Source organism: Schistocerca cancellata, chromosome 4, assembly GCF_023864275.1.
Source record: "Schistocerca cancellata isolate TAMUIC-IGC-003103 chromosome 4, iqSchCanc2.1, whole genome shotgun sequence".
Lineage (NCBI taxonomy): Eukaryota > Metazoa > Arthropoda > Insecta > Orthoptera > Acrididae > Schistocerca > Schistocerca cancellata.
This window is the reverse complement of record NC_064629.1, coordinates 203,675,049-203,702,504: the sequence shown is the minus strand read 5'-3', so window position 1 is coordinate 203,702,504 and position 27,456 is coordinate 203,675,049. Positions and strand designations below refer to the sequence as shown.

General features: G+C 36.1%; 1 protein-coding gene across 7 annotated transcripts in view; it reads left to right on the top strand.

Annotated features, from left to right (window-relative positions):
* The window catches only part of LOC126183483 (nuclear factor 1 X-type), a 580,732-nt gene that overhangs the window by 497,302 nt on the left and 55,974 nt on the right, over positions 1 to 27,456 (top strand). For 6 of the 7 annotated variants that reach the window (XM_049925509.1, XM_049925504.1, XM_049925507.1 and 3 more), the window contains 2 exons: positions 2,341 to 2,526; positions 8,737 to 8,847. In XM_049925509.1, the coding sequence (XP_049781466.1) occupies positions 2,341 to 2,526; positions 8,737 to 8,847 (297 nt within the window). The remainder of the gene's footprint in view (positions 1 to 2,340; positions 2,527 to 8,736; positions 8,848 to 27,456) is intronic. The other variant, XM_049925508.1, reaches the window with a different exon arrangement.

The window sequence follows — 27,456 nt, the reverse complement described above, 5'->3', positions numbered from 1 at the left end:
CAGCTACAATTTGGATTACTTGTTTTTAACTTCGCTCTTGTCTCAAATATATACCGTACATGGATACGAAAGTCAGGTTACCAAGACTTCTAACGTAGTCTCTGTATGCATAGTTTAACATTCTCTTAGAATGAACCTGTTTTATATATAAATTATTAGTCTTGTTCGATAAAAGAATTCCCACTATTGTTACTGTATGCGGTATGTACAGTTAAAATACAGTAGTGCACAAAATACACAAAACATTGTTGACATATTATAAAAAATGGTTCAAATGGCTCTGAGCACTATGGGACTTTAACATCTATGGTCATCAGTCGCCTAGAACTTAGAACTACTTAAACCTAACTAACCTAAGGACAGCACACAACACCCAGCCATCACGAGGCAGAGAAAATCCCTGACCCCGCCGGGAATCGAACCCGGGAGACATATTATAGGAAGGTCGTTATGGACAGAACAAAAACTTGGATAGGACAAGGATGAGAAAGGAAATCAGCCGTTTGCGTTTCAATGCAACCATTTCTGCTTTTACATTTAACGATTTGTGGAAACCTCATAAGCACAGATCGGTAACCTCGCCCCACCCGGACAAGAAACCAGTGCTTTTACCACTGCTCCGACCCGCTCGCTGTTTGGAACAAATCAAAGTTGATTCACAATAAACTCAACTCAGCTCTATTTATGGTAGATATTTTAAATACGTTCTTCGAATTTAAGTTCCTCATACACAGTAATTGGGTCATTAAAATGTGGTAAATGTTACCTATCTTATTTCATCTGTAATTATGTCCATATTCCATCTATAGAATTTCTTGTTGTTGAACACAGGGTACAGAGTCTTTTGAGTCTTGTGGTCAAATAATTAGATGACCTGCTTAATGGCGTTTACTTTAGGGCTTGGGCGCGCGGGTGATTTTTGTCACCGTGACGTTTCGTCTGTCTTGTCCAGCCCGTGGCTGTACGCAGTACGTTAGTAGACGCGCATGTTACGACGTGACAATCGTGTGACATTTTTGTCTGCCGACCAGCGAACAAGTCCGTGACAAAACTGTCATTGCATCAGTAGGTTTTGATAGCCAGGCGTGCACGGGTGGCAAAATTGTCACTTTCCGTGCATTCTCCGCTCCCCATTTACTTTGTAATTATCGACACAGAGACACGCAAACATGGCATCAACGTCTCCGCACAACGTAACTGTGTGCGAAGAGGATATCGATAATGATATTCTTATAGAAGAAGTAGAAAAAAGGCGAGCACTTTCCGGCAAAAAATTTGAAGGACTCTTCGGTCATAAATATGAAAATTAAAAAATGGGAAGTAATCAGTCGAATAATATTTTCAAATGCTTGGGACAAGTTGTGTTCAATTCGAAAGTATTGAAAACTTTCCTTTTGATGTTGTCTAAGTTTTATAACACATTATGTGTAACTTCCCACGTATTAGTGTGTGACTCCAAAGGGGGTACCCACTATTCTGTTTTGTATTTTCTTTTACGTCTCATGCGTTCGCAAATAATGACCGTCTTTTCAAAATCCATATCGTTAAAGGACGCTTTGATTTCAAAAAAAGTTTAGTGACTGTCTACTTCGTCAGCACTTTTATGACGTGATGGAAACTTTTTTGTCATGATGACAAAAATCACTCATACGCGCTAGCGCTAGATGTAGTAGCCCTTTTCTGATCGGTGAAAGTCGGCCTTCCCGTTCTGTTTGGATGTTTGAACTGAACCCTTGTAGAACAAGTTCTGCGCTCCGGCCACAAAAGAAGTGAAATTTACCCACTCTTCTATTTTCTCATTAGACACAGGAGATATTTTACGAAAATGATCATTTTTGTTTCTCTTGCTTTGTACTATTTGTCGGTTTGTCTCTACATAGTTAGCTGACTTACAGTCCAATGATTTGGTGGGCTTTCCACTACTGTTTTGATTCTCCACAGCTTTAAGTACCGGTATTGCTTCTCTGTTATACTCCAGCTTGATCAACTAGACTAGTCTACAAAAGAAGATAACACAGCTGCCATCTTTAACAAACATTAATATCCTACATCTACTCATTATTGTAGATCCTGCTTATTTGCTGAGAGTTCTGTTTGTTAATAGCCACTATAGAGGGATGCTGAATGGTTCCTAATAAGCTATGTGGCAATAATAAAACGACATTACATGTAATTTTACAATTAATATAAACTAGCTCTGAGTTGTTTGTTGATGAGAACATGTAATACCAAATAATAATGATCATTTCATTAGTCATGGAGGATGACTAATACTGATGGAAGTCTGTGCAAATTTTTTGTCCAGTGCACATCATTGTGATAAATTCTTTGTGCTTACAGGCCCACTTTCCCTGCCACGTAGTTCTCACAGCCCTGGAGAGCCTAGGCACAAACGGCCACGAAGTCTCAGCTCAACAGAAGAGGACATGGATTTGGCGAATCGTGAGAAAGGCGATGTCTCGTACTATGGGCAGAGCCCGGCGTCCCTTTCCAGCCAAGCCAGCTGGCAGTCAGATGTTGATCATGGTGGGTTACTTACCTCTTTGCTCTTGTACAAAACTTAGGTTTGTACAGGGTTCAACTTCTGTATGGTTTTCTTATATTAACTCTATATGTTGTCATATTTTTCTGAATTTAAATAATCGTAGGCTTTTTTTTTTGCATTTGTCTGGATTAATGAACTTTGAACTAAACATTAACTTCTCCTTCAATTAAGAAACTATGTAAACAAATCAATATATCAGTATAAATTTTCAGCAGTTTCAAAAACACATGAATTATTTCCGTTTGTAACTAATTCACATAGAAGTACCTTTCCAAATATATCTTCTGTTTGTGTGTATTGTTTTGGCACTACCATATCAAAAACTTGTAATTTTTAGATTTCTTCCAAGTATTTTCTAGACTTCATTGGTGTTTCAGTTCACAGTAATCAGTTGTCTGTAATTTTTATAATGTAGTTTGTAAGAAATAACAATTTCCATTGTTAAAATAACAATGCCAATTATCCATTGAAGACATTAAGTTTGTAAACAAATCTGTGATCATGTTTGTCACTTTATTTATAAATATCCATCTTAATCATGTAAGTTATACAACTCACATTACTGATTTCAGCCTACTACCATTATCAGATCTGTTCCAAATAGAAAAAAAAGTAATGTGACAATAAGGTTAAACATACAGGACACCGAGGAATACATAAAAAGGTAACATGTAATACAGAGGTGGAATCACTGCATGAGAAAGTATCAAAGGAGGATATGGGAAATTACTGTCCTATCTCCATCCCCCATTGCTATCCAAAGCATTTGAAAAAGTAGCTGCAGTCCAGGTAACAGATGATGTTATTCTCAAAAACCAATAAGTGTTCCAAAAAGGGAAAAGCACCATGAATCCAGGTAATGAGTTCCTTGAAGAAATCAGCTCATCCCTGGACAAAATATATAAAGTGGCAAGTATCTTTGCGACCTTATGCAGGCATTCGATTCCAAGTCTTATCTGACAAATGAGAAGCAAAGGGTAATTGTAACATATAATACCATAAACTATGCATCTCACTGGGATAAAATTTCACAAGGATTCCCTCAAGGCTCATTCTTGGGACCAACCTCATTTCTCTTTTACATACATGACTTGCCTCTCATTATCTGTGCCAATTAGTCATGTTTGCTGATGATACGTCAGTACTTATTGAAAAAGAAAATGTATGGGAGTTCCAGGTGTTGTAATAAACACACTAAACAACATAGATACATGGTTTCAACAAAATGGCCTTAAACTTAAACAAAGGAAACTCCGGATTGGAATATCAACAACACAGGAAAAAATAGATTGGTACTTCTCATAAAGATGACACGTTAGGTTTCAGACAGGCACAATTAAAAGACACGTACACATCCACAGCATTCATCAGAAAAAGAAAGAGAAACACACACCATTCATTCATACAAGCAAGCAAGCAAGCAAGCACACCTCACCCTTACATGACCGCCAACTCTGGCAGCTCGAACCATAATGCAGCTATCATGTGGAATGGAAGCAGCAATCTGGAGAGGGTGCGGAAGGGGAAGGTTCAATAGTGTACAGGTGTGAAGAGAGAGGCTCACTGTCTGGCAGAGTGTGCAGGGACGAGACTGACAACAGGCACAGTGTCAGGGGCTGTGGAGCAGGGAGGTGGGGAAATGGAGAGGAGCGGGGGAAGATTGGCGGGTGTGTTGGCAGAGGATGGCACACAAAGACGGTGGGAGACAAGAATGGGAAATAGCTGATAGCACAGAGGAGGTGGACACTGTTGGGTGGATTGTGTGGGGACAGTATGTTACCATAAGTTGAGGCCAGGGTAATTACAAGAGCGGAGAATGTGTTATAAGGGTAACTCCCATCTGCACAGTTCAGAAAAGCTGGTTGTGGAGGAGAGGATCCAGATGGCTCAGGTAGTGATGCAATCATTGAAATGAAGCATGTTATGTTCAGCTGCATGTTGTGGCACAGGGTGGTCTACTTTGCTCTTGGCTGCAGTTTGTCAGTGGCCTTTCATCTTGTTGGACAGCTGGTTGCTAGTCATATCGATATAAAATGCTGTGCAATGATTGCAGCAGAGCTAGTGTATGACATGGCTGCTTTCAAGTACCAGCTCTGCTGCAATCTTTGCACAGCTTTTTGTATTGGTATGACAACCAACCAGCTGTCCAACACGATGAATGGCCACCACCAAACTGTGGTCAAGAGCAAAGTAGATCACCCTGTGCCACAACATGCAGCTGAATATAACATGCCAGATTTCGATGGCTGCTTCAATACCTGAGCCATATGGATCCTCCCCTCCACCAGCAGCTTTTCTGAACTGCACAGATGGGAGTTATCATTACAACACATTCTCCACTCCCATTATTATTCTAACATAAACCTACAGTAACATACTGTCCCTGAACCCTCCACCCAACAGTTTCTAGCCCCCATGCCCTATCACCTCTTCCCCATTCTCATCTCCCACCTTCTTTCTGCACCACCGTCTACCAACACACTGCCCATCTCTCCCTGCTTGTCTTCTTTTTTGCTCCGTTTTCCCCACCTCCCTGCCCCGCAACCTCCCGACACTGTGCCTGTTGGCATTCTAGTCCCTGCGCATGCTGCCAGAGAGCATTCCTCTCTCTCCCCACCTGTACACTGCTATCCCTCCCCCTTCCCTGCACCCTCCAGATTGCTGCTCCCACTTTATGTGACAGTTGCATTTTGGTCCAAGCTGCCAGAATTGGCAATCATGTGTGCATGAAGTGTGCTTGCTTGTGTGAATTAATGGTGTGTGTTTCTCTTTCTTTGCGGATGAAGGCTGTGGCTTAAAGCTTATGTGTAAGTGTCTGCAAATTAATGTGTCATCTTTAGAGTAACTAGCAATCTATCTTTTCCTACATTGTTGGTCTTAAACTTAATATTTCAAGAATCCCATTGATTTAATAAAAACCAAACAATCAAAACTCAGTGCCTCAGTATTGCGCATAGAAATCAAGTTATGAAAGAAGCTCAGTCCATCAAATTCTTGGGACTAAACTTTGACAAAAATCTAAACTGGTAAGCAGAAATTAAACAGTCTAAATTTTGCAGTGGACATACTATCTGGTGTAACAGACAGAAACAGTAGCAAAATGGTGTACCACAGTTAGTTTGAATCCATAATTAGTTATGGTTTAATTTTTGGGGTGAATTCAAGTGACATGTCACTAATCCTCTTATTTTGAAAACAAAAAAAAATTGTTAGAAAAATGTGTGGTGCCCCTTCAAGAACATCTTGTCGCCCACTATGCAAGAATGTAAAAATGTTACCTATCCCTGCAGTGCACATATTTGAGATTATCATCTTTTTATGCAGTAATCCTGATAACTGAGGAAAATCATTTCAAACATATGTACAATACCAGACACAAAGAAAGTTTCATGTTTCCAACACAGCACTTAAAACTCTACCAGCAGTCACCCAAGCACAGAGGAATGAAAGTCTACAATAAACTCAAGGGTAGAGAAGTACTGACCATGGAGATAGGTTCACTGGAGCAAAGGAGCTCCTTGTGGGAAAAAGCTACTACTCAACTAATGAATTTATGAATGATAGACAGTTTAATGACTTAATATCATAATGTTAAGTATAATATTGTAGGCATAAAGTAATGTCTGGAAAATTTGGATACTAAGTACTAGTAGATCATTAGAAAAATAATTTAATAATATTACTGTGTTCAATGTAAACCTGTGCTGGTAAAATTAATGTTAGAAAATTATGCAAGTGTGTATATTATAAGCCAAAAATTGATGTGTCACCTGTACAATATGATCACATGATCTGTTAAATGTATGTTATGAGATGAATAAAATGCAGTTACAAATATATACCAGCCATATGCATCATCAAAAGTTTTTAGATACAAATATCATCGTACAGATTATTCAATGACATTTGTATCTGAATACCTTTAATAGTATGTGTGGATGGTACATATGGCTGCTAACCATTTTATGTATTCCCAGATTTTGTCACCTTACTGCTTTTTAAATTTTTTTTTCTGTTTGGAACATGTCTGATGTTATCACAAAATCAAAACCGGTAATGTGAGGTATTAATAGGCATGATCAAGACAGACATTTATAAATAAATAGCAAACTGGAGATACTATGAATAGTTAAGCCTTTTTCCTCAAAATAATTATCAACATAGCTTTAAACAGCTTGTATAGATATTAGGTAAGCTTCAGTTCTAATTTCCAAATGATTCTTCATTTCCTTTTAATCTCCATAACGAAAGGAATAAATTCACAAAAATATTCTTGTAAGTTGTTAGTACTTATTTTTGTATACTCTGTTGCTATATTCTGTAATGTCATATTTTCTAACTTTTCTTGAAAGAACATCCTGTTATGTCTATTTATCATAGATTATATAAACAATAATGCAGGAAAAAGAGTGCTACTTACTGTAAAGAAGACACGTCAAGTTGCAGACAGGCACAATTAAAATACACCTACTTAAAGTTTTTGGGCACAGCCTTCATCAGTAAAAGAGTTTCACACACCATTCACACACGACCGCCAACTCCAGCATCTCAGGCTGGCCCGGTCGTGTGTGCGTGAGGTGTGCTTGCTGTTGAGTGTGTGTGTGTGTGTGTGTGTGTGTGTGTGTGTGTGTGTGTGTGTGTGTGTGTGTGTTTTTCGTGATGAAGCCTGTGGCCAAAAGCTTTATGTAGGTGTATTTTAATTGTCCTTGTCTGTAACTTGACGTGTCTTCTTACAGTAAGTAGCAATCTGTCTTTTCCGACATTGTTGATATTCCTACCTGAAATTTCTGTTGTTTTATTTAGATTGTATAATCATATTTTTCTACTTTTCTATTTTGTGTAAAGGTTGAAATGGTGGAAATTGTTGTCTTCTTTTTTGACAATAGCTGTGCTTATTTTCAAGCTGAATCAATGTAAATGTAGTTCAGTTGTGTTTATATCTGTCAACCCCAGGGTCCTTTACCATGTTAAATAACAAGGCACAAAAATAATTTACACAAATATACATTTGCAAATATAGCTTCTGTTTGTGTGTCAAAACTCAGTATTCTTGTTTTGACACTAACAAATCAAAAATCTGTGAGAAACTGTTTTATTATCTTCATTCATTTTGTCTTGCAAAGATATAGAAATGATTGTAATGTTGTGACTGTTCTGTATTTCATCACCTTCCCAATTTCCACATTAATGTGTACTACAAACCAGATAAAATTTTCAGCAAAGATACAGAAATGATTGTAATGTTGTGACTGTTCTGTATTTCATCACCTTCCCAATTTCCACATTAATGTGTACTACAAACCAGATAAAATTTTCAGCATGAATCTGTTTCCAATAACAAGAGTTTCGTAAATGATCAAAATAATATTCACTCCACTAACTGTGAAACAACTGATCATTTGAATTTCCCATTTCTTGTCTAACATTATTTCCCTTTACATTTAACATTTCTGGTTTACAGTGTTCTGTTTTTCTATGTTAGCCCTGTGTCTGTTATGCTGAATCATATTCTCTTAAGGAACAGGAACTGTCATAAGTTCTCACATGTAACGAAACGTTTAATCGCCACTTCTGAGACAGACTCTAAATCGGTGAACTTCAGAAAGAATTGCAGTGTATGGATCAAAATTGTAACTGCCATTAAAATTGCTTTAAAGCTTTTATGCATAAGGTGTGCATGCTGTATTCTGATATAGAATAATCATGACTATTATAGTATAACTATAGTATACATTAGCTAATACCATGATTTTCCTAGTTAGTAATGAGATAACTGCAATAAAATTGAAGGCATAGATTATAGAACTAGTTTTCTTCTGATGTAGACACTCTAGATTAACGAACAAAGTACCTATCACTTTAGTTTCATTGACATTATATTTTACTGAAGATGTGGAGGCAGAGGCCTTTGCCCCTTTTTATACATTATTGTTCCAGACTTTCCAGATGTTAAGTTCATATATTTAGTAACTATATCAAGGCATTTAATAATTAAAACAAAAATCTTGTTTTTCAGGGCAACTGAAGTGATAGATATTTGAAGCTTAACTATTTTGAGTGTAGTCAGTATTTAAGTAACATTATTCTAAGTTGACAGTTGTATGTATGGAATGGAACCCCAGTGCTTTATATGACGCTAATCCATGTGTTGTCCTTGACCTCCCCACTGGCTTAGCGTGGATTGCTTGCAGGTCAACCCCTGCACCTGGTGCATGCTGGAAAGGTCGCCAAGGCAGTACTCAGAGCATCCGACACTAACAAGGACCCCTCTTTGTGTAGTCACCTCCGCTCAGCTCAGGAAGGTAGGTGCGACTCCATATGCACCAGGTGTCTGGGTGAGGCCTTCCTATTTCCCATCCTTACCTGCCCCAATCTGAGGACAACTCAGAATGGTTCAATTCACTGTGTAGTAACAAATGTTAATCATTTTGTTTCAGTCTTCCCCTCCTCATTGCATGATGACAGGCTCATCTGTTAACATACAGGTACTTCTGTGGTTGGTTCACTGTTCTAAATGTGTGGTTCTGCGTAAACTCGTTGTCGGTGTGGTACAGTACATGTTCTTTCTTGTTTGTGGCCCAGGTTGTCTTAAATGGAAACTCGCAATTCTAGGCTGCAATCCTTCATCATCTTCTTTACATTCTAGATTTGAAATCCAGAATTTTGTTTATTTTCAAATTATATTTGATTTTCCTTTTCTTTCTTTATGTCTGCTGTTATAATTAAGGATTTGATGTTGCTACTGCATTTTAAGCCATGAACCCTAGATAAGTACTTAAACCAATCTATCCTGTATTACTTGGACTCCATTTTTCTCAAACACCAGCTCTTTCACAGGGTGACTCACAGGAGCAGGTTGTAGTTAACACCTTTTCAAATGAAAAGGCTGTGCATATTGATTATTTATGTTTGGAAATCTGTGATGGTGGGGAACATAATGTCAAAAATATTATGCTGATGTGACATAGTAAGAAACTGAGATTATCAGTCTTATACATTAAAATACTGCTTGACATGTTGACAGGTTTATGACACACATGGAATTACGTTATTGTACAAGTAATAATGACTACCTGATGGTTACTGTAGTGGGCCTGTGAACAGCCAGATAAGTAGATGAATAATATACATTACACAGAGTTAGATAGCTACATGAGAGGAAATATGCATGTATGTTAGTGAATCCATGTACATTAATGTTACTAGTCCATTGTGAGTTAAATATAATGGTAACAGATACAGAAAAAATATGTTAATGGAGCCTCTGCATTTTAAGTAATACAAGTTGGACTCAGACTTAAAACTTTCAACAGGACTAGTAGACATGAGGTATGATATTAGTGCTGATACTTGCCAAATTAATTACAACAAATTTTTGTGGAACTTGTGAAGATATAACACATTTTTTTCATAAGCTATTAAGACAAAAAATTTATACTGAGTCAGATCCAGAAAGGACTGAAAATAACTCCAACCGTCATAGGAAGATATTAGGCAAAATTAACGTAAGAATACATAATAAATCACTGAACTAAAGTGTGTAGTAGTTCACAGGCACAAAATTGTTTTATATTTCCCCATCAGGCCTTATTAATAAATAATTTATCTTCTTACCTGCAAATTATTTCACTGCCAGTGTTCCCAAAAAATTCCTTCTCGCTTTATGTGTATTAAGAAATAGCTCATAAATCTTAAACCTCCTACACTTAAATTGCAGAACAAATACTACCACAAAGCTAAAGAATACAACTATACAAGAGAACAAGTAGTTTAAACAGATGTTAAACCACCTGGAACCTTTAATTGTTTACTTTGGGAGATCTACCAGGATGTTGTTTCCATTTTATGCACAATATTTCAGCAACCAACCCAGCTGTCTCCTGGGTTTGTTATAAAAATTTGAGTTTCAATTTATTTTTCTGCTCATAACATGTCATTTCATGTGCACGGTCATTGTCAACAAAGTATAATTTATTTACAAATGTGATTCTTTTTACAATGTGCTACAGTTATTCCTTAGATATGATTTTTTTTACATTATTATTCAACGAACAAAGTATAATTTTTTTTATGATTAGATTCTATTTTCAGTGTGATACAGTTACTTTACTTATTTCCTTGATACTATTGTTTCTTGCATTATTATTCGTGTTAAATCCAAGTTATGCAGGCATCTTTTATAAGCCAGTGCTCGGGTCTCTTTTTAAAAGTATCCCCTGTCAATGTTTTAACTTCATTTGGTAACACGTTATGAAAAACAGCTGCTTTGATGTAGGAACTTTTTGGCACTAAAGTTAATTTTCTGTTAACAATATAAAAGTCTTTTTTTATACTTGTATTGTGGTCGTGAAATTTCATGTTCCTATTTCTGATTTAGCGCATAAAATGGAAACAACAACTTGGCGGAACACCCAGAAGCAAACCATTGGCCAATTGTGCCAAAAAAACCTGAGATATCACACCTGAAATCTTTCTTTTTCATGCAGTTCTATTACATTCTGTTTCAGCTTGTATATTCCTGTCACACTTATGCAGGAAGGCACACTTTCATTCTCAATTACCTCAGTGAAATACATATATTACAGTGTTACTGAATGTATATGATGGGAAATAACCATATTACAATGGAATTCTTCTATAACCTTTGGATCTCAGTGATTCTCTTCTGTAGAATGTGTCTCTTTAGTTTTAATATCCATTAAGGGAATAATCTAATACAATATTGTGCTGTCTGTTGAACTGATTTTGATAGGAATCTCATGTTTCACACCTACTGCACTCTCAGTAATGATTTTTAATGGTATGGAAACATTCCATAGAAAGATCATGTTTAAATATACCACATTTTCAGTGGTTTTTCTTCTTTAAAGGCAAAAGAATAGTGCTGTAGCTTACCTATCCATCATCCTCTGAGAACCCGCTTTAGATCTTTTTAGGAAATTCTGATTTTTAAGAATGAGAAACTCTGTCAGAAGTAAGTGACAGAAGAATTGCTGTTCACTTTGTAGTAGAAACTTATAGTTATCAGTTTTTAATGAGAGAGTAAAACCTAAATTTAAAATAAAACTCTATGTATATGAATAGCTACTAACTATTCTTTTCTTACTTTGTTCATCTTCCTTTTTTCCTTTCTTTCATTTGTTCTGGTAAAGTGTCATTGTAACTGTTGTTTTTGTGTTATTTTCCCCTTACAAGCATGTAGTTTTAGGAGATGTAATACATTTTTTATTTGAATATGCAAAAAATTGAGGAAATCTTCGATGTTTCAGAGTAATAAAATAGTAATAAGTAAAGTAATGGCTTTTGTAACATTACATTCATAATGTCCAACATAAATTCATTTTTCCACTTCTGACCAAGGTGGAAGCAGAAAGTCGGACTTAGAACACAAACAAAATACCCTGCTATATATTTTTAAAATGTAAAACAAATTAGTTCACAGAGCCACCACAAGAACTAAGGAAAAACTGTTGCATACTACATTCTTACAGTGTGACTGTTGTCTGCAGACGGGTGTCAGTTTAGGATCACTATTTATGATGTTCAGAAACCATACCAAATATTTTATGTGAAACAAGCTATGCTTCTTGCAAAACAGAGACTTTACTTGGCACATCTACTTAAAATGTTTGCTTTCAAGCATTAAGCAGTGTGCACTGATTTTTGTCATAAAAGTACCTTGAAAGAGCAAAATATCTCACAATAACTCTCAATAAATATGGTTGCGATATTACCCCAAACAAAGTCCAGAGACCGAATACAAAGCTTTCATATACAATAGCATTATATCACTGGCCCTTCTAAACCTGCAACTTATATTGACAAGTGGAATGGAATCTATGACTTCCATGCACTGGTAGCCACCTCACTTCAGTATATGGAAATTATGTACCCAACAATTTAGCAAAGAACTTTGTAAGATTTGAATTTTGTCACAGAAGCTGAACATATCACAGACCAAACATGAAAATAAACACACAATAAAAGTAAATGTGTGATTATAATATGCAAAACATATCCTAAAAATACAAGGAGATCTGTTATACTGCTCCCTTTGATACCAAAGATCTTGCATTGTTGTTCAGCTTATGAAATGAGGTTCTCCACAATGAACAATTTCTTGCAGAGTTCATTGATTTGAGAATAGATCAGTGTTCCTGTGACTTGCCCTGTACTTGCAGTTACATGAGTTGGATACTTCAGTAGATCTCCACATCTTAGTTTGTCCACTTACTGTATGTTATGTAGTGTAAGAAGTATTCACTTGCTTCATTAGTTTATTTTTGTTTGTGACTCGCACACTGATATTGAATCCTATTTGCAGTTTCATGTGTCACATTAATGTGAGTCTTCTTCTCTTCTTACTGTTGAACATATAAAATTACTAATCCATATAAAATATATGGACACCTTCCTACTGTGTAAAACATTGTGATGTGCATATCTTTGCTATGATCATAGGGAATGGCTAAAAACAGATATATATTTAAAATAGCTTTAAAGTCAATGGTAGCCTGTGAATGCTTTTTACACGTTATGAAGTTCACTGCAATTCTCTTTCTGGTTTGAATAGGGTTTGTTTGTGTGTAACATATTTGCTTTAAATGTGTGTTGATTCAGTTTAAACATCAAATATTTTAACTTGTTCTTTCCTCCTGTTTTGTTTTCCTTCAATTTTCTGTTATTTTGTTATTTGTCTCACACCCTTCCAAAATTGTTGGGTGAAATTTGTTCCAGTATTCTCAAGATAAAATACATTTGTATTAGCTAATTATGGTCAAGCTTTCACTTCACAAACAAATAAAAGCACTAATTGCTGATTCGTGCTGAAATTTCAGTATTGAGAAACTGTTTCATAATTCATGCATGCAGAGGGAAGAGCATTAATAAAGCATGTTCATATTATGAGAAACAGAATGTTTGTGTGGCTTCTGAGGCTTTGAGACAGTCTAAACATCATTCCTCCAATTTGTGCATCAATCTGACCATTGCTATCAGCTACACATCAAGTTATCATAAATGTTTAATATCTTTCAATGAAGATATCTTTCTGAAAGAGGAGAGCTGTAGCTTTTTTAAAAAGTAATTCTCCCATAAAAGTTAAACACATAACAGATTCCTTCAATTTATGGCAAATGATAGAAACTCCATATGATTCTATATTTACCCCCATATAAATGCATTATTTCCATTAATCAAGCTTATGCCATTAACAACATCTTAACTTGCCTTAAATGATTAGAAATTCTTTATTTCTTATAAATCAGAGATTCAATGTTAGTTTTAGCTATTAAAATTTGTTTCAACATAAAAGTTTAGTTTACAAACAAATAATCTCAATGCATCCTAAAACCTAGACACATCAGCACTACACCTACAGCCGTACATCACCCACTGCTCTGAGTGTCACATATAATAATGCACAGGTACTGATTTTGAGAAGAAAACAGTGAAAAGCCACTTCTGGCATTCATAATTTAAGTTCTTTGTGGTTCCCCTAGGTCATTTAAAGGAAATGTTGGTATGATTCATTAAATGGGCTACTGTTACATCTATCCCTCTTCCTCAGTCAACTGTTGAACATTCATTGTCTATATTGACTCTGATGTAAATGAGACAAACTCTAGTCTCCTATTCCTTTTTTCCTAAACTCATCTGAGCTACCCAAGCTCTCTGCTGTAAAGTAAAGGTTTCATTCTGGAAACATCCCTGACCCAGGCTGTGGCAAAGCCATGTCCCCACAGTATCCTTTCTTCCAGGAGTGCTAGTTCTGTAGGTTTGCAGGAGAGCTTCTGTGAAGTTTGGAAGGTAGGAGATGAGGTACTGGCAGAAGAAAAGCTGTGAGGATGGCTTGTGAGTCGTGTTTCGGTAGCTCAGATGGTAAAGCACTTGCCCGTGAAAAGAAAAGGTCCCAAGTTCGAGTCTTGGTCTGGCACACAGTTTTAATCTGCCAAGAAGTTTAATTTGTTCCTATTTTTACATCTGTTTGTTTGTTTTTCATTCTTGTTCCTGTTAGTTTCCACTGTTTCTTTGCTCTTTCACTCTCATTTTCTTTCACCACCTTCATAGCCATTAATTCCAGCATTTGTTAGAGGTTACTAAAACTTCACGAAAATCACTTCTTCAGGATGTGGTAGAATGATGTTATAGTATTGTAGTAAATATTCTTTCCCAGTGATAACTACCCAATATGTAGCAACTGTAATGACACATTACTGTTTAAGACTACATTACCTTTGATTGGATGTGAGTAATTTCATGTCATCCTGGAAATTGTACACCAGATCATCAAAATAGTGTTTTACGTTTAGAATACAATCCAGCTCACACTTCTGTAAGCATCTCAAGATAATGATTATCTTGATGTAAAGACATGACAAATAGCTGACCAATACAGTGAGAGAGAACCACTGGTGTATCATTTTACATGTGGTTATTATATTATGGAAAAAATAACTCATTTTTGTGTATGAAAAAAGTAATCTTATACTACCAATAATATTTCCTGTGCAAAATAGAGAAGCCTTCCATTATGTTTTGATTTGAATTGCAAATTCAACAAAGTTACCTGCCATCTACAGTGTTTAGGATTTTCTCTCGCTTGCTCTTGTTCACTCTATCTGTCTGTTCATCTCTCTGTCTTTATCTGTGATTCTTATTGTCCTCTGTAGAATGATTTTTTGGACTAGAAACACATCCTTTTGCCCTCTTATAATTAACTTTAATATACAGACTTAATGGAATGGCCTGATTGCAATTTTTTTCCAGAAATAGTGAAGTCAGTTCGCTTTTGGTTAGGCAAAATATTCATAAATGAACAACTACGGTAACTTATTGTGAAAAAGAGACAGTTTTTTTTCAGTAAAGGGTGATAAAGAAGTGTAGCCCATGATGCGTGAATACTCGGACTTTATTCATACAGTATTTGAGAATGAGAGCACTTTCTGACTTGAAACAAACTTTACACATAATTTAAAACCCCTATGAAACTTTTTCTTGCTGCCAACCCCCGCAAAAAGATGAAAGGAAAAAAAAGTATTACTTACTACATTTTTGCTGTTCCTGCAGTAAAGCTGCCATATCAGTCATGGTGTTTTACTTTATTTTTTCTTTTCTACTAATTGTATTCGCAACACATTTTGCAGACAGTATTCACATATACCACTAAATGTACCTGCAAAATTATATAATTGTATGACATATGGTTCAGGAGATATAAGATCATAAACATTGAGATATGTGAAAATGAAATTTGTTAGAGATGCAGGTGAACTATGTGTACAAATATACATGGAATATTTTTAATCTATCTGAAATGCATGTGACATGTGCATATGTGAGCAGATCTAAGGGTAGAAAACTCATCTTAAATCATTAGATTCATTTGGTACACATACAACTTACTATCTGGAAAGAAATACTGTGGGCGTAAGAACCAGCAACCTGCTATAGGGGTAGGAGAGATAACATGGAAAAGAAGGGGGTAGGAGATGGGCAGACATAGAGGGGAAAGGAGGAGATGGACGTAGAAGGGGTGAGGAGGAGATGGACAGACTGAGGAGGAGGGGGAACAGATAGGAAGGGAAAAGGAGAAGATGGATCGAGAGAGGGGAGAAGAGGAGATGGACAGAGAAAGGAAAGAGGAGGAGATGAACAGATTGCAGGAGGAGTAAGAAGTGAACAGGGAGAGGGAGGAGAGAGAGATTGAGGGAGAGAGAGGGAGGAAGAGAATGGCAGAAAGAGAGGGAAGAAGAGACTGACAGCGAGAGAGAGGGGAGGAGGACATGGACAGAGAGAGGAGGAGGAGATGAGCAGAGAGGGGGAAGGAGGAGATGGACTAATAGAAGATTGGAATAAATACACTCTAAGACAAAAAAGAAAAAAAACACCACACCATGAAGGAATCATTCGAATGGAACAGAAATCAGTAGATGTGATTTACAAGTGTAGACAAACAAATGATTACAGTTGCAAAAAAATGGGATGATTGATTCAAGAGAAGGAGCTTCACAAATTGAACAAGTTCAAAAATGCATCGGTCCACTTCTGGTCTTTATGCTGGTAGTTATTCAGCTTGCCATTGATTGATAGAGTTGTTGGATGTTCTCCTGTGGTATGTCACGACAAATTCTAATTAGTGTGTTATATCATTAAAATCCAGAGATAGTTGAAGAGCCCTGCTCATAATGCTCCAAACATTCTCAGCAGATGAGAGATTCAGTGACCTCGCTGGCCAAGGTATGGTTTGGCAAGCGTGAAGACAAGTGCTAGAATCTCTCGCCATGTGCAGACAGGCATTATCTTGCTGAAATGTAAGCCCCAGATGGCATGCCATGAAGGGCAACAAAATGGGGCTTAGAATATTGTTCATGTACCTCTGTGCTGTTAGGCTGCCATAGATGATAACCAAACGGGTCTAGCTATGAAAAGAAATGATACTGCAGACCATCACTCCTCGTTGTCTGGCCATATGGTAGGTGACAGTCACATTGATATCCCACCACTGTCTGGGATATCTCCAGACAGGTCCTTGGCATGGAATCCCATTGACTGATGTAGAACTGCCTTCAGCGATGAGTCCTACTTCGAACTGAGTCCCAGTGACCAGCAAAGACGTGTCTGGAGATGCCCTGGACAATGGTGGGATACCTGCCTGACTGTTCCCTGCCATATGGTCTGACAGCCAGGAGTGATGGTTTGGGGTGCCATTTCTTTTCATAGTAGGACCCCTTTGGTTGTCATTCGCATCTCCCTTTCACCACAGTGGCATGTTGACAATATTCTACACCCTGTTTTGTTGTCCTTTATGGGAAGCCATCCTGGGCTTACATTTCAGTATGACTGCACATAGCGAGAGTTTCTATTGCTTGTCCTGATGCTTCCCAAACCATATCTTGGCCAGCAAGTTTTCCAGATCTCTCTCCAACTGAAAACATTTGGAGCATTATGAGCAGAGTCCTCCAACCAGCTCAGGATTTTGACAATCTAATGCACCCACTGGACAGAATTCGGCATGGTATCCCTCAGGAGGACATCCAACAATTCTATCAAGCAGTGCTAAGCAAAAAAACTGCTTGCATAAGGGCAAGAGGTAGACCAACATGTTATTGACTTGCTCAATTTGTCAAGCTCCTTCTCTTGAATAAATCATCCAGTTTTTCAGAAATTGTAATCAATATATAATCTATATATTACATCACATCTACCAGTTTCTGTTCCATTCAAATAATTAGTCTGTGGTGCATAGTTTTTTTTGTATTAGAGTGTACATACCCAAGCAATACCTGGTGCTGAGCTAGTTCTTAACAAAGCACAGTTCATAAGTGGGGTGCTCCTAAATTGTAGCATTAATTTCAGGCAGTTTATGACATAAAATGAATCTATTCACCTCTAATTCATCCCCATCATTTTCTCCTAATGAAACTAGCACTTTGTTACATAATCCACTATTGATAAATATATCTTTTGTTTCATATGGAAGTCTGATGAGCTCTGTAGGCTACTGTTGACAGTTGTTTTTGAAATTCGAGTGAAATTAGTCTGTTGTTTTCATCACTATTGCAAGTGTCCTGGGGGGAGGGGGGGGATAATGGTGCATTTCATCTTTTGTATTGAGAACCAGAGTCTAATAAAAGTTACACCTTCATTTTTCTAATTTAATGTTTCCTCATGGGCTACCTTTCTCCACAATACATTACAGTACCCACTATTGGCTACTAAGAAACGAATGTTAACAAAAAGTATCTTGTCATTTATCGCAGAGGGTGTTCCACTCAACAGTTGACTTTATACTCTCCTACTTCTGTCTCTGTGGCCCTCTTCATAGAAGCACCTACAGCTACATGGTATTCTATGTATTTTTCTCTTTCTGAAGACTGCCATCCATTTTTGACATTCCTTATAAATTTCTGCATCTTCCTTCTGGGTTGTGGTAATATTCTGTTGCAAGATTTTTCCTATGCAATCCACCTTTAATGAAACATAAAAAATCTTTTCATTTCCCAGCTAGTTGAATGGCTCTAGGTCCTCTTTGTGCCATCTATAGTACCCTTATTATGCACTTCTGATCACAGGACTAATGAGATATTCTTTTCTTCTCAAAACGACTTTCCTCAACACTACAATAATAACTAGCTTTCCTCAACAATATAACAATGACTTCTGGTACTCATTCTAAGAGATGTATTGCATTACAAATCTGCATTATGCTAGTATCTTTCTACATTACCTCTGCCAGTCTTGCACTACTGTTGTTTCTGGGTTGACCTCTTTTCTTCCTTGCTGGAGGTCTTCATGCCTACTGTTTCTGAGGTATTCTATCATCATCCACACATCTCATATGGCAATACCATTTTAGCTGTTTATCTTCTTTTCACTGCATTAACGTTGTATCTGTTTCCATCATGTCCATTGTTGTGCCTTTCCAACACATTCACCAATACTTCATGTCTATTGTGTGGAGTGTTTCTTACATGTTCTTGGTCAGTGTCCACATTTATGTCTCATTTGACACAATGCTTTCCACAAAAGTCTTGAACAGTCATTTATGTCTAGCTGTTTTGGTTATAGCTCCAGCTGAATCATTGTCACTGCTTAATCTACATGAAGTGTTGGACACAGTGTTTGACACTGAGCAGATTAATCCATATTTGTAGCAGTGTGGCTCACAGGCATAAAACATATGTGCTCATCTCAACTATTAACCTCCAAATGTCCTTCACACTTGTGCAAAGGTTTTATTTCCTTTTCTGTATGTTAGCACCAAATTGGATACAGTGTTAATACAACAGCCATAAACATTTCACATTTTCACTAATGTATCAGGTTTTGGTATTCAATGAACCTATAGTTTTTCCTTCGCAAAACTTATTACTTTCCCACGCTCAGTAAATTGTTGCTGTCCCCTGACTGTCTCATTATGTTACACAATGATACATCATATGTATATTTCAGCCACATAACTAAGTTTACTGAGGTAAACCTTGATTCCTTGACCACTGAGTGCTATTTTTACTGAATGAGATAGAGAAAAAAAAGTTTCACTACCATATGGATAACAAATGAATGGCTACACTGTGACATAGGGGCTAATAAATAACTAAAACTTCTTGCACCTGAATTATTGAAATGTTTGTTTTATCTAATATTGTCACCTTTAGTAATAAATGGGTTCCCACTTACCTCACTGAAGCTCAACATAAAAAGGCAGAAGCTTCTTAACCTCTTGTAAAATTATTATTAAGGTGGGAATTCAAAAGTACAAAAATGTTAGCACAGGTGTTCTTCAGTTTATATCTGACAACTGTTTGAACATCAAGAGTGATCAGTCTTGCTTTTTTATTAAGAGTGTTTAACAAAATGAATAAATATTAGTGAAAAAGGAAATAAAACTATACAAGAGTGGCCGCATTTTGTTTGGAACTCATAGCAAGCAACACAATGTCCATATCAATTTTCTTGTAATTACCAATGGTAACAGGGGACAAAGGTAATAAAAGAACTAAATTCTGCCATGGACGGAGGAGCACTTTTTAATGCTGAGTTTACCACTGGCCTAATTTCAAACTTGTCTGTTCCCGGCTGATGTCTCTGTCCATATTCAAAAATATTACAAGTTTGAGATAGTTCATTCTTTGTTTATTATATTAAATATTTGGTAGCACTGATGTCACACACATTCTGTATTCTATTGATATGCATATATGCATTTCTTGTACCTACCTATTTTATTGTAACAGAGAATTGGAAATCAATAATAATTACAGAATGAATACATAGAAATATTACTAGAGTCAACAGAAATTTCATTAAAAATATATTGTAAAATTTCCAAAAACATACATTACATCAGCTAGTACACGTTAAACACTATGGTGATGAGGAAGCACTCTATTTTACAGACAGTGTTGTCATTCTGTATTTTCATTCCAATCTATTTACTTCATGTTTCTCTTATATTGATTTAATCCAAATATACATTTTTCTCAAATATAAGCACCATAAAACATTGCCCTATCTTTCTTTCTTCCTGTCTGGTTACAAAACTAGACAATAATGTAATAAACTATCAAAACAGTATATCCCATAAAATGTTTCATTGTTTCACACAAGAAAAAACATATGTTAGATGTCAATTACAATTTATTACAGTCACTGTTGAGTTCCTTAAACACTTATTTGACTCCTATATGCTGAGAGTAAAATATGTTTTACTCTTAATTTCTAGCATGGAGCTAAATGTGAGCAGAAAGCTACTTTTGTTTGTTTCTGGTTCATTATAGAACAGTTTTAATTTTATATATAATTTTCCTGTATATGGCGTAACAAATGAGAGAAGAATTTCTAATCAAGGTAATCACTTATATAGCATTGGTTTACACCTCTGGTACTCTTCCAAATATAAAATGATACATATTGTGCTGACAATATTACTGCACTGCTTACATTTCTCTATGACATTTGTTTAACTTTCTCTGTGTAAAGTGATTCAACGCATATATAATAGAGGTATCAAATCACTGAGATTTTTGTTAATTTTCCGTAATTTCCCCCTTAATGTATATTATTTTCCAGGGTAAATCAGATTGATTCAGTGTGTTATATTTACGCATGCCTATCTCTAAGCAAGCATGTTATGTGTGTATGTTGTGTGTCCATGTCCAAATTCAGATGTGGGTGTTTCTCTAAATGTGCTACACATGGCTGTTTCTATGCTGCACATGCCCACTTGCTATGCTCTGTGTTTCTCTGTTTACAGCTCTGTTTCTCTATCCTTTTTGCACAGATGTTATGTAAATGTGTAAGTGTACAGTAGTTTTAATGTGGTAAAGAGTAATTTATGTTAATGTATGCTATCTTCCCTTTTTGTGTTTGTTCCCTGCTGTGTGTAAGTAAGTTAGATGAAAATTGCAGAATTGTTAAAGATAAAATATAGCTGTAAGTTTCAATATACTCAGGTATTGCAGGAAGATCTGTTTAATGTAGCCATGCCATAAGGCTGTTGTTATTAGATGTGTCAAGAAAAGTTAAGTTTTCTTAATTTAACATGTCAGTCAACAAGTTTTGTCCTTCAAAGTCTGTTGTTTCTTGTATCTGATAAACTGTGCATTATTCTTGTATTAGGTTACCACACAGTTCATGTGTGTTGTGAAATATAATTTACTGTGATAGTTGCATGATGCACCAGAGGATTATTTTAGTAGTTACTAAAATAATGGCAAATAGTTTCAGAAATAAATCTCGACAGCAAAAAATGTTCAAAAGTGATGACTTGTACATTCTTACAATGAAATTAGTACATAGTCTGTACAATCTGTGACAAAGTGACAATTAACATCATGTGGTAAACCCAAATAAAAAAAAAGCACATAGTGTGATTGTCCCAGTAATTTACAAAACATTAAAACTAGAGAAAAATGTAAATTAAGTAAAGTGACCACTATTCCTGTACTCTGTAAGCTTGGGAGAGCTTGTACATCCAGTCACTGTTGCAATATTGATCATCTGCATCTCCTGAATTCACATACTCTTACACACAGAAGCCCTACATTTTCGTTTTCATTTTTACATTTGTATACCATTGAAAAATAGTTTAAGGTGGCTGTATGTATATTTATAATTTTGTTTACTGTGGACAGAAAAGATTTAAAAAATTACGTAATTCTAGTTTTCAAAAACTGCCCTTATATTCAACTCTTGTACTTACACTTCCCGTAAGATTCTCATAATCAAGTCTCTATCACTAACCTTCTTTCCAAGTGACCCCACAGTTGTCTGCTTAAAAACGGGATACAGAATTCAGCCATCTGAAGTTTTCTACAATTTCCCTTGTTATTCAGCCATTGATTAAGTTTTTTACATCACAAAATTTGAAAAATAAAATTCAATTTCCTAGTTACTGTGACTGAGGATCACAATGTAGAATTTCCCCTTCAAATTTATTGTCCTTTTCACACTAAGACATTTGTCGCAGCAGATATTCAAGATAATTTTCAGTTATTCCATATGGGACCAGTCTTTTGGGGACATTGTCATGAAAGGTAAAATTTTCTGAGTTATTAGGCTATGTTGTGTTACTCTTCATACTTTTCCAAAACTTGCCATTTTGACCCCTCTACTGGGATCTTCTTCAGGTGTCTCCAGATAACCAAACACTGTCAGAAATCACAGCTGTGGCCACACATAAAAGGCTGTTTTTCCACACATTTTTTAAGAAGTGGAATTATGGGGAAAAATCTTTTGACTGTCATTGGTCGGTCATTGTTAGTTAGTAGGTACTGAAAGCAGTCATTAAAAGAAAGGGGAAATATTATCAAAATATTATTACTGTTGTGTCACCAAGTTATTAATGTTCTGTGTGTACCATGGCTGGATTGTTATTTCTGTAATGGTAGGAAACCATGTAGCTGGAATCCTGTAGCCATCATCTATATTGAAATTGCAGACTTTTCTTCTATAAACATTACTTTTGTTTACTTGTATTCATGTTTTATTAAAATTCACATCCTGCTCACATTGTTCCTGGTGTTCCACAACCCAGCAACAGTATGCAAGAAATGTAAACAACCATCAGTAAGCCACCTTGGTGCAAAACAACTATAATATTTTCATAATATTTAAACCTCTCTTCCAATACTTACTATGAGTACCTGCCCAGTGACAATGGTCCAACAGTCAGTAGCCTGAAGACCTTTACCCAAGAACTCTACACCTTCAAAGAAGTAGATGCCTTTTATACATAGATGCAACATGATTTTCAACAGTGTTCATCCCCCAAGGTACACCAGAAGACTCCTAAAGAAGATCTAAACAGATGGGTCAAAACAATAAATTTTGTAGACATGTGATAAGGAATGGATGCAGTCTAACTACTCAAAAGATTTTAGTTTCAGTAATACTGTTCGACATTGTTATGAAATACCAGATTATATCAATCTGTTTCTAGAGTACATACATTCAGCCATTTAAAAAGCATTCTGCAATTAAATTTGTATTTCTTAAATATTAATTCAGATGTGGTATACAGCAAGTATTATGTTTATCTGTAGTTTCCATCAGAAATAATATGACTAAAAATCAATGATTGAAACATCCCTTAGCACAGTAAACATAGACTTAGCTTCCCTCCCCCCTTTCTTCTTCACCACACATATTTACACACACACAAATTGACACATTCTTCTTGTAGGAACTAACAAGCCAAAAAAATCATACACCAATTCCAAGAGAGCATTGTTGTTAAATGTCAGATGAGTCAGGATATGCTTCTCCTGGTTAGAATCAAATTAATGAATAATCTGTATGTTTCACAACAAGATGAATGTAACAGTCAGTAAGCTGTACTCAATTTCAATAAATCCTTATACTGAAAATATTTAGTGAACATGCTATTTAGTTCTTGAGGGTGAGAAACTACCAGCAGTCAACCGATTCAATGTCTTTTTAAAAATTAAAATTAGTGTCAGTATGAAAATATTAGAACATTAAATTTTTTGATATATTAATCATGCTTGTGTTTCAAAATTCGTTTTCCATCCTTGAAGCTCTTTTTCTTATCTCGGTTGTGTGTATAATAATAAAAAATAAAAACTGACATCTTTCTGGCAACAAAATCGCCACAGAATGATATTGCTAACTGGGAAAGTTTCATCCAAAAACACACCAACAGTGATAATACTGGCCAAAGCCCCCACTAATTTCAGATCCACTTTTTACTGCATTAAATATGCCACTTCTTCAGCATAGCAGGCCATATTCCTACAATGAAAGAGCTGACTTTTTTTATTGCATTGTGCATTTATTGATTCAGCTTTATCACACAGCACAAAGTTTAAAGTGGTATAGGACAGACCAGAAGAACATAACATGACCTTCAGTATAATCAGACAAAGAAGTTAGGCTGTCTACATATTCCTACTGTGTACATTTAGTATATCAGTCTAAATTTAAAAGACAGTTACTGTTTTTGCATATTCAGAAATTTGTTCACGGGATAGGAATGGCGTTTTATTAAAATACCCTTAGTTTTGTCTTAAATACTGGCACTTGAGCATTCTTTATAGTGTGGTGCCATAATTAATTGCTTTTCTAGTATGATGATTTTCTGTAAAACTTATGTTGGTTATTGGACTATTTTTGGTGCACTAATTGTCTATACACTTCTTCATTTACTGAGTCACTTTCATGAAGTAGTCCATAGCGAATATTATTGTTCCATGGACAAATAAACACATAGAATGTAGAAAACCGAGCTGAGTAAGTTCAAGAATTTTCTTCACTGTGCTTTTTAGCATTCAAAATATGTTTATACCATGAAGTGCATTTTCCAAGAATATAAGTCCTTACAACTGGGTTAAATCTCCATGTCATAGATGGAGACAAATGGAGGTATTGATGGTTAGCTCCAAATCTGTTGGTTACTATCTGTATGTGTCACCTCTCCAGTCAAGCTGTCTGTCCTCTTACAGTGTAACTGCTGGAACTCCAAGCATTTCAGGCCTTCTACGCTTTATTAAGGATGTACACTCTTCCTCTATTATTTTTAATCAAACATTAACACTACAAATGTTATTTCAGTCTTAAATGGAAGCTATGTACTACATTCACAGGGATGCCTGCATACATTTCTGGCATGAGAAACACTTAGGCACCCTATCACATTTCAACTGGCTCACTAAATCACCCATCTTATTCGCGCAGAAAATATCTGGGATTTTTCAGATTAGCAGGTGAAATGTAGCAATAAACATCCCCACAACTTTACAGCTCTGTGGGATCTAATCACCAATGGGTGACTTCAGCTGGATATAGCTTACCTGAAGGAACTTTCCGACTCACTTTCTAGTCAAATTGAGCCCATTATCAAGGCTAGAGTTGGTGTTCCATGATATTAGCTTCATATCCCCTGCAGTTTACTAAATTTTTGTTTGGTGTGCTTTCTTAAAACATGTAGGTTTTCTCTGATTTTGCCGATAGCACATCATATGGCAGAAGGAATAAATTTTAAAACTGAATATTGAATGAATAAGTACAAATAAGTCTTTCTGGTCAAAGATTGAAAATGCAGCTATAAGTCCACATCTGAGTTAGTCAGTTGTGGTTAATGCATACAAGAAAGCAGAAATAAGTTGTCTGTACTCTAAACAGAGATAGAAAATTTCTAGTGCATCTTGTACAGATATTGAACTTCTAAAATGTAATTTTAAGCAATTAATGCATAATGACATGACAGATGTCGTAGACGTGAATGATGCAGTTGGTGTACAGAACAGAAAGAGATTGAAATACAAGGTGCTAGATTTATAATGAGGTGCTAGATTTATAATGATGCAAACAGTGTTGCTAAGACCAAAGGAGAAGAAAATTCTGTTTATAAACATAGCCTAATGCCTTTTTATTGCAGAACAACATCCTTCGTTTTCATTCTTCTTTCATACACACTGTTTCAAAATACTGTTTCCAAATGAGTTCAGCCCAGTTCAGTACAAGTTTGTGAATGGTACTGCATAGACTACATTAGGCTTTCTAGTAACCCAAAAAGGAATTTAAAAATTGTATTAAATATGTAAGTAGTGTAATTCCATATAAAATCTTGCACCAATAGTTGGTGTTACATAACTAAAACATTTTTTTTTAATTTCTTTATTGAGAAATTCTGGTAGTTTCCACAATGGCGAGTAAGGTGGTTATGACACAACCAACATGAAAAAGATCATTTCATCACACCCACCATTGGTATCCTAGATAGCTCATTTTGCTTTAGACTGGCACAGCTGGCACCTGTTTCCCATGTAAAACTCACTCAGTTTTTGGCCTGACTTTGCACACATGTCTCTTGATCATCTTTTCATTCACATATGATCAAAGGGCTGCTAATTTGAAACTGGAGGGATTTAGGGCATGTGTTTATATATGGTTTTCTTCTCATATTAGAGTCAAGAAAATACTTTCAGGTCTGAATCATAGTTTATTTGCCATAAATATCTTTTTCACAAGTAGCTGCACTTGAAAGAGGTGGAATCACTGCCTAGCCATCTGGATTTCTGTTCTCTGCATTTTCCCTAAATTTTACATAGAACACACTGGGTTAGTTCCTTTCAAAAGAATACTACCCTTGTCTAATCTGAGCTTTTGCTCCCTGTGCAATGACCTTGTAATCAACCAGTCATTAAACCTTAATCTACCTTTCTTTTCCTTTTTAATCAATAGGGTTTTAGTGCAATTATGTGGTTGCTCAAATAATGACAGATACACTGTCATACTTCACCACTGGTATGAACTAGTTTCACATTGTTTGGTCATTCATGTCTGCTCAGAAATTGGATATGATGTTGAAAATGCTGTGAAAGGTAGATTTTCAGATCCAGTGATACTTTCCAGTGATTGGTATTCCTCAGTCTGAGAGTGTTACACTCCTCTTTTCCTCTGCTTGCCTCAGTGGCTGTCTGATAATGTGAATTACAATTGTAGCTCATCCATAGACATTCTTAATGCAGTTGTTTCTTCATTGTTGATTGTTGATTTTTAAACACAAAAAGTTAGTTCTCCAGTCACATTTGAAGCACTTGTTTCCATTTTGACAATCATTTTAGCAGCCTTCTCTCTCTCTCTCTCTCTCTCTCTCTCTCTCTCTCTCTTTATCTGGCTATCTCTCTCTCTCTCTTCCCCCTTCCTCCCTCGCTCCCTCCCCCCTTTTATCTCAGCTTCCACTTTCTTCCCAACATGTCATTGTTATAAGTTTATTCATGCGCTCATGATCGTGGGTACACTACCACAAAATACTCCTAATACAGTTACACAGCTTACCACAGGTTGATCAAATAGGTGAGCATTACCACCTTTTTAAACTCTTTATATGATTCATTGTTAGTTGAACAGGATGTCATCAGCGGACACAATTCAATAAGAATCTA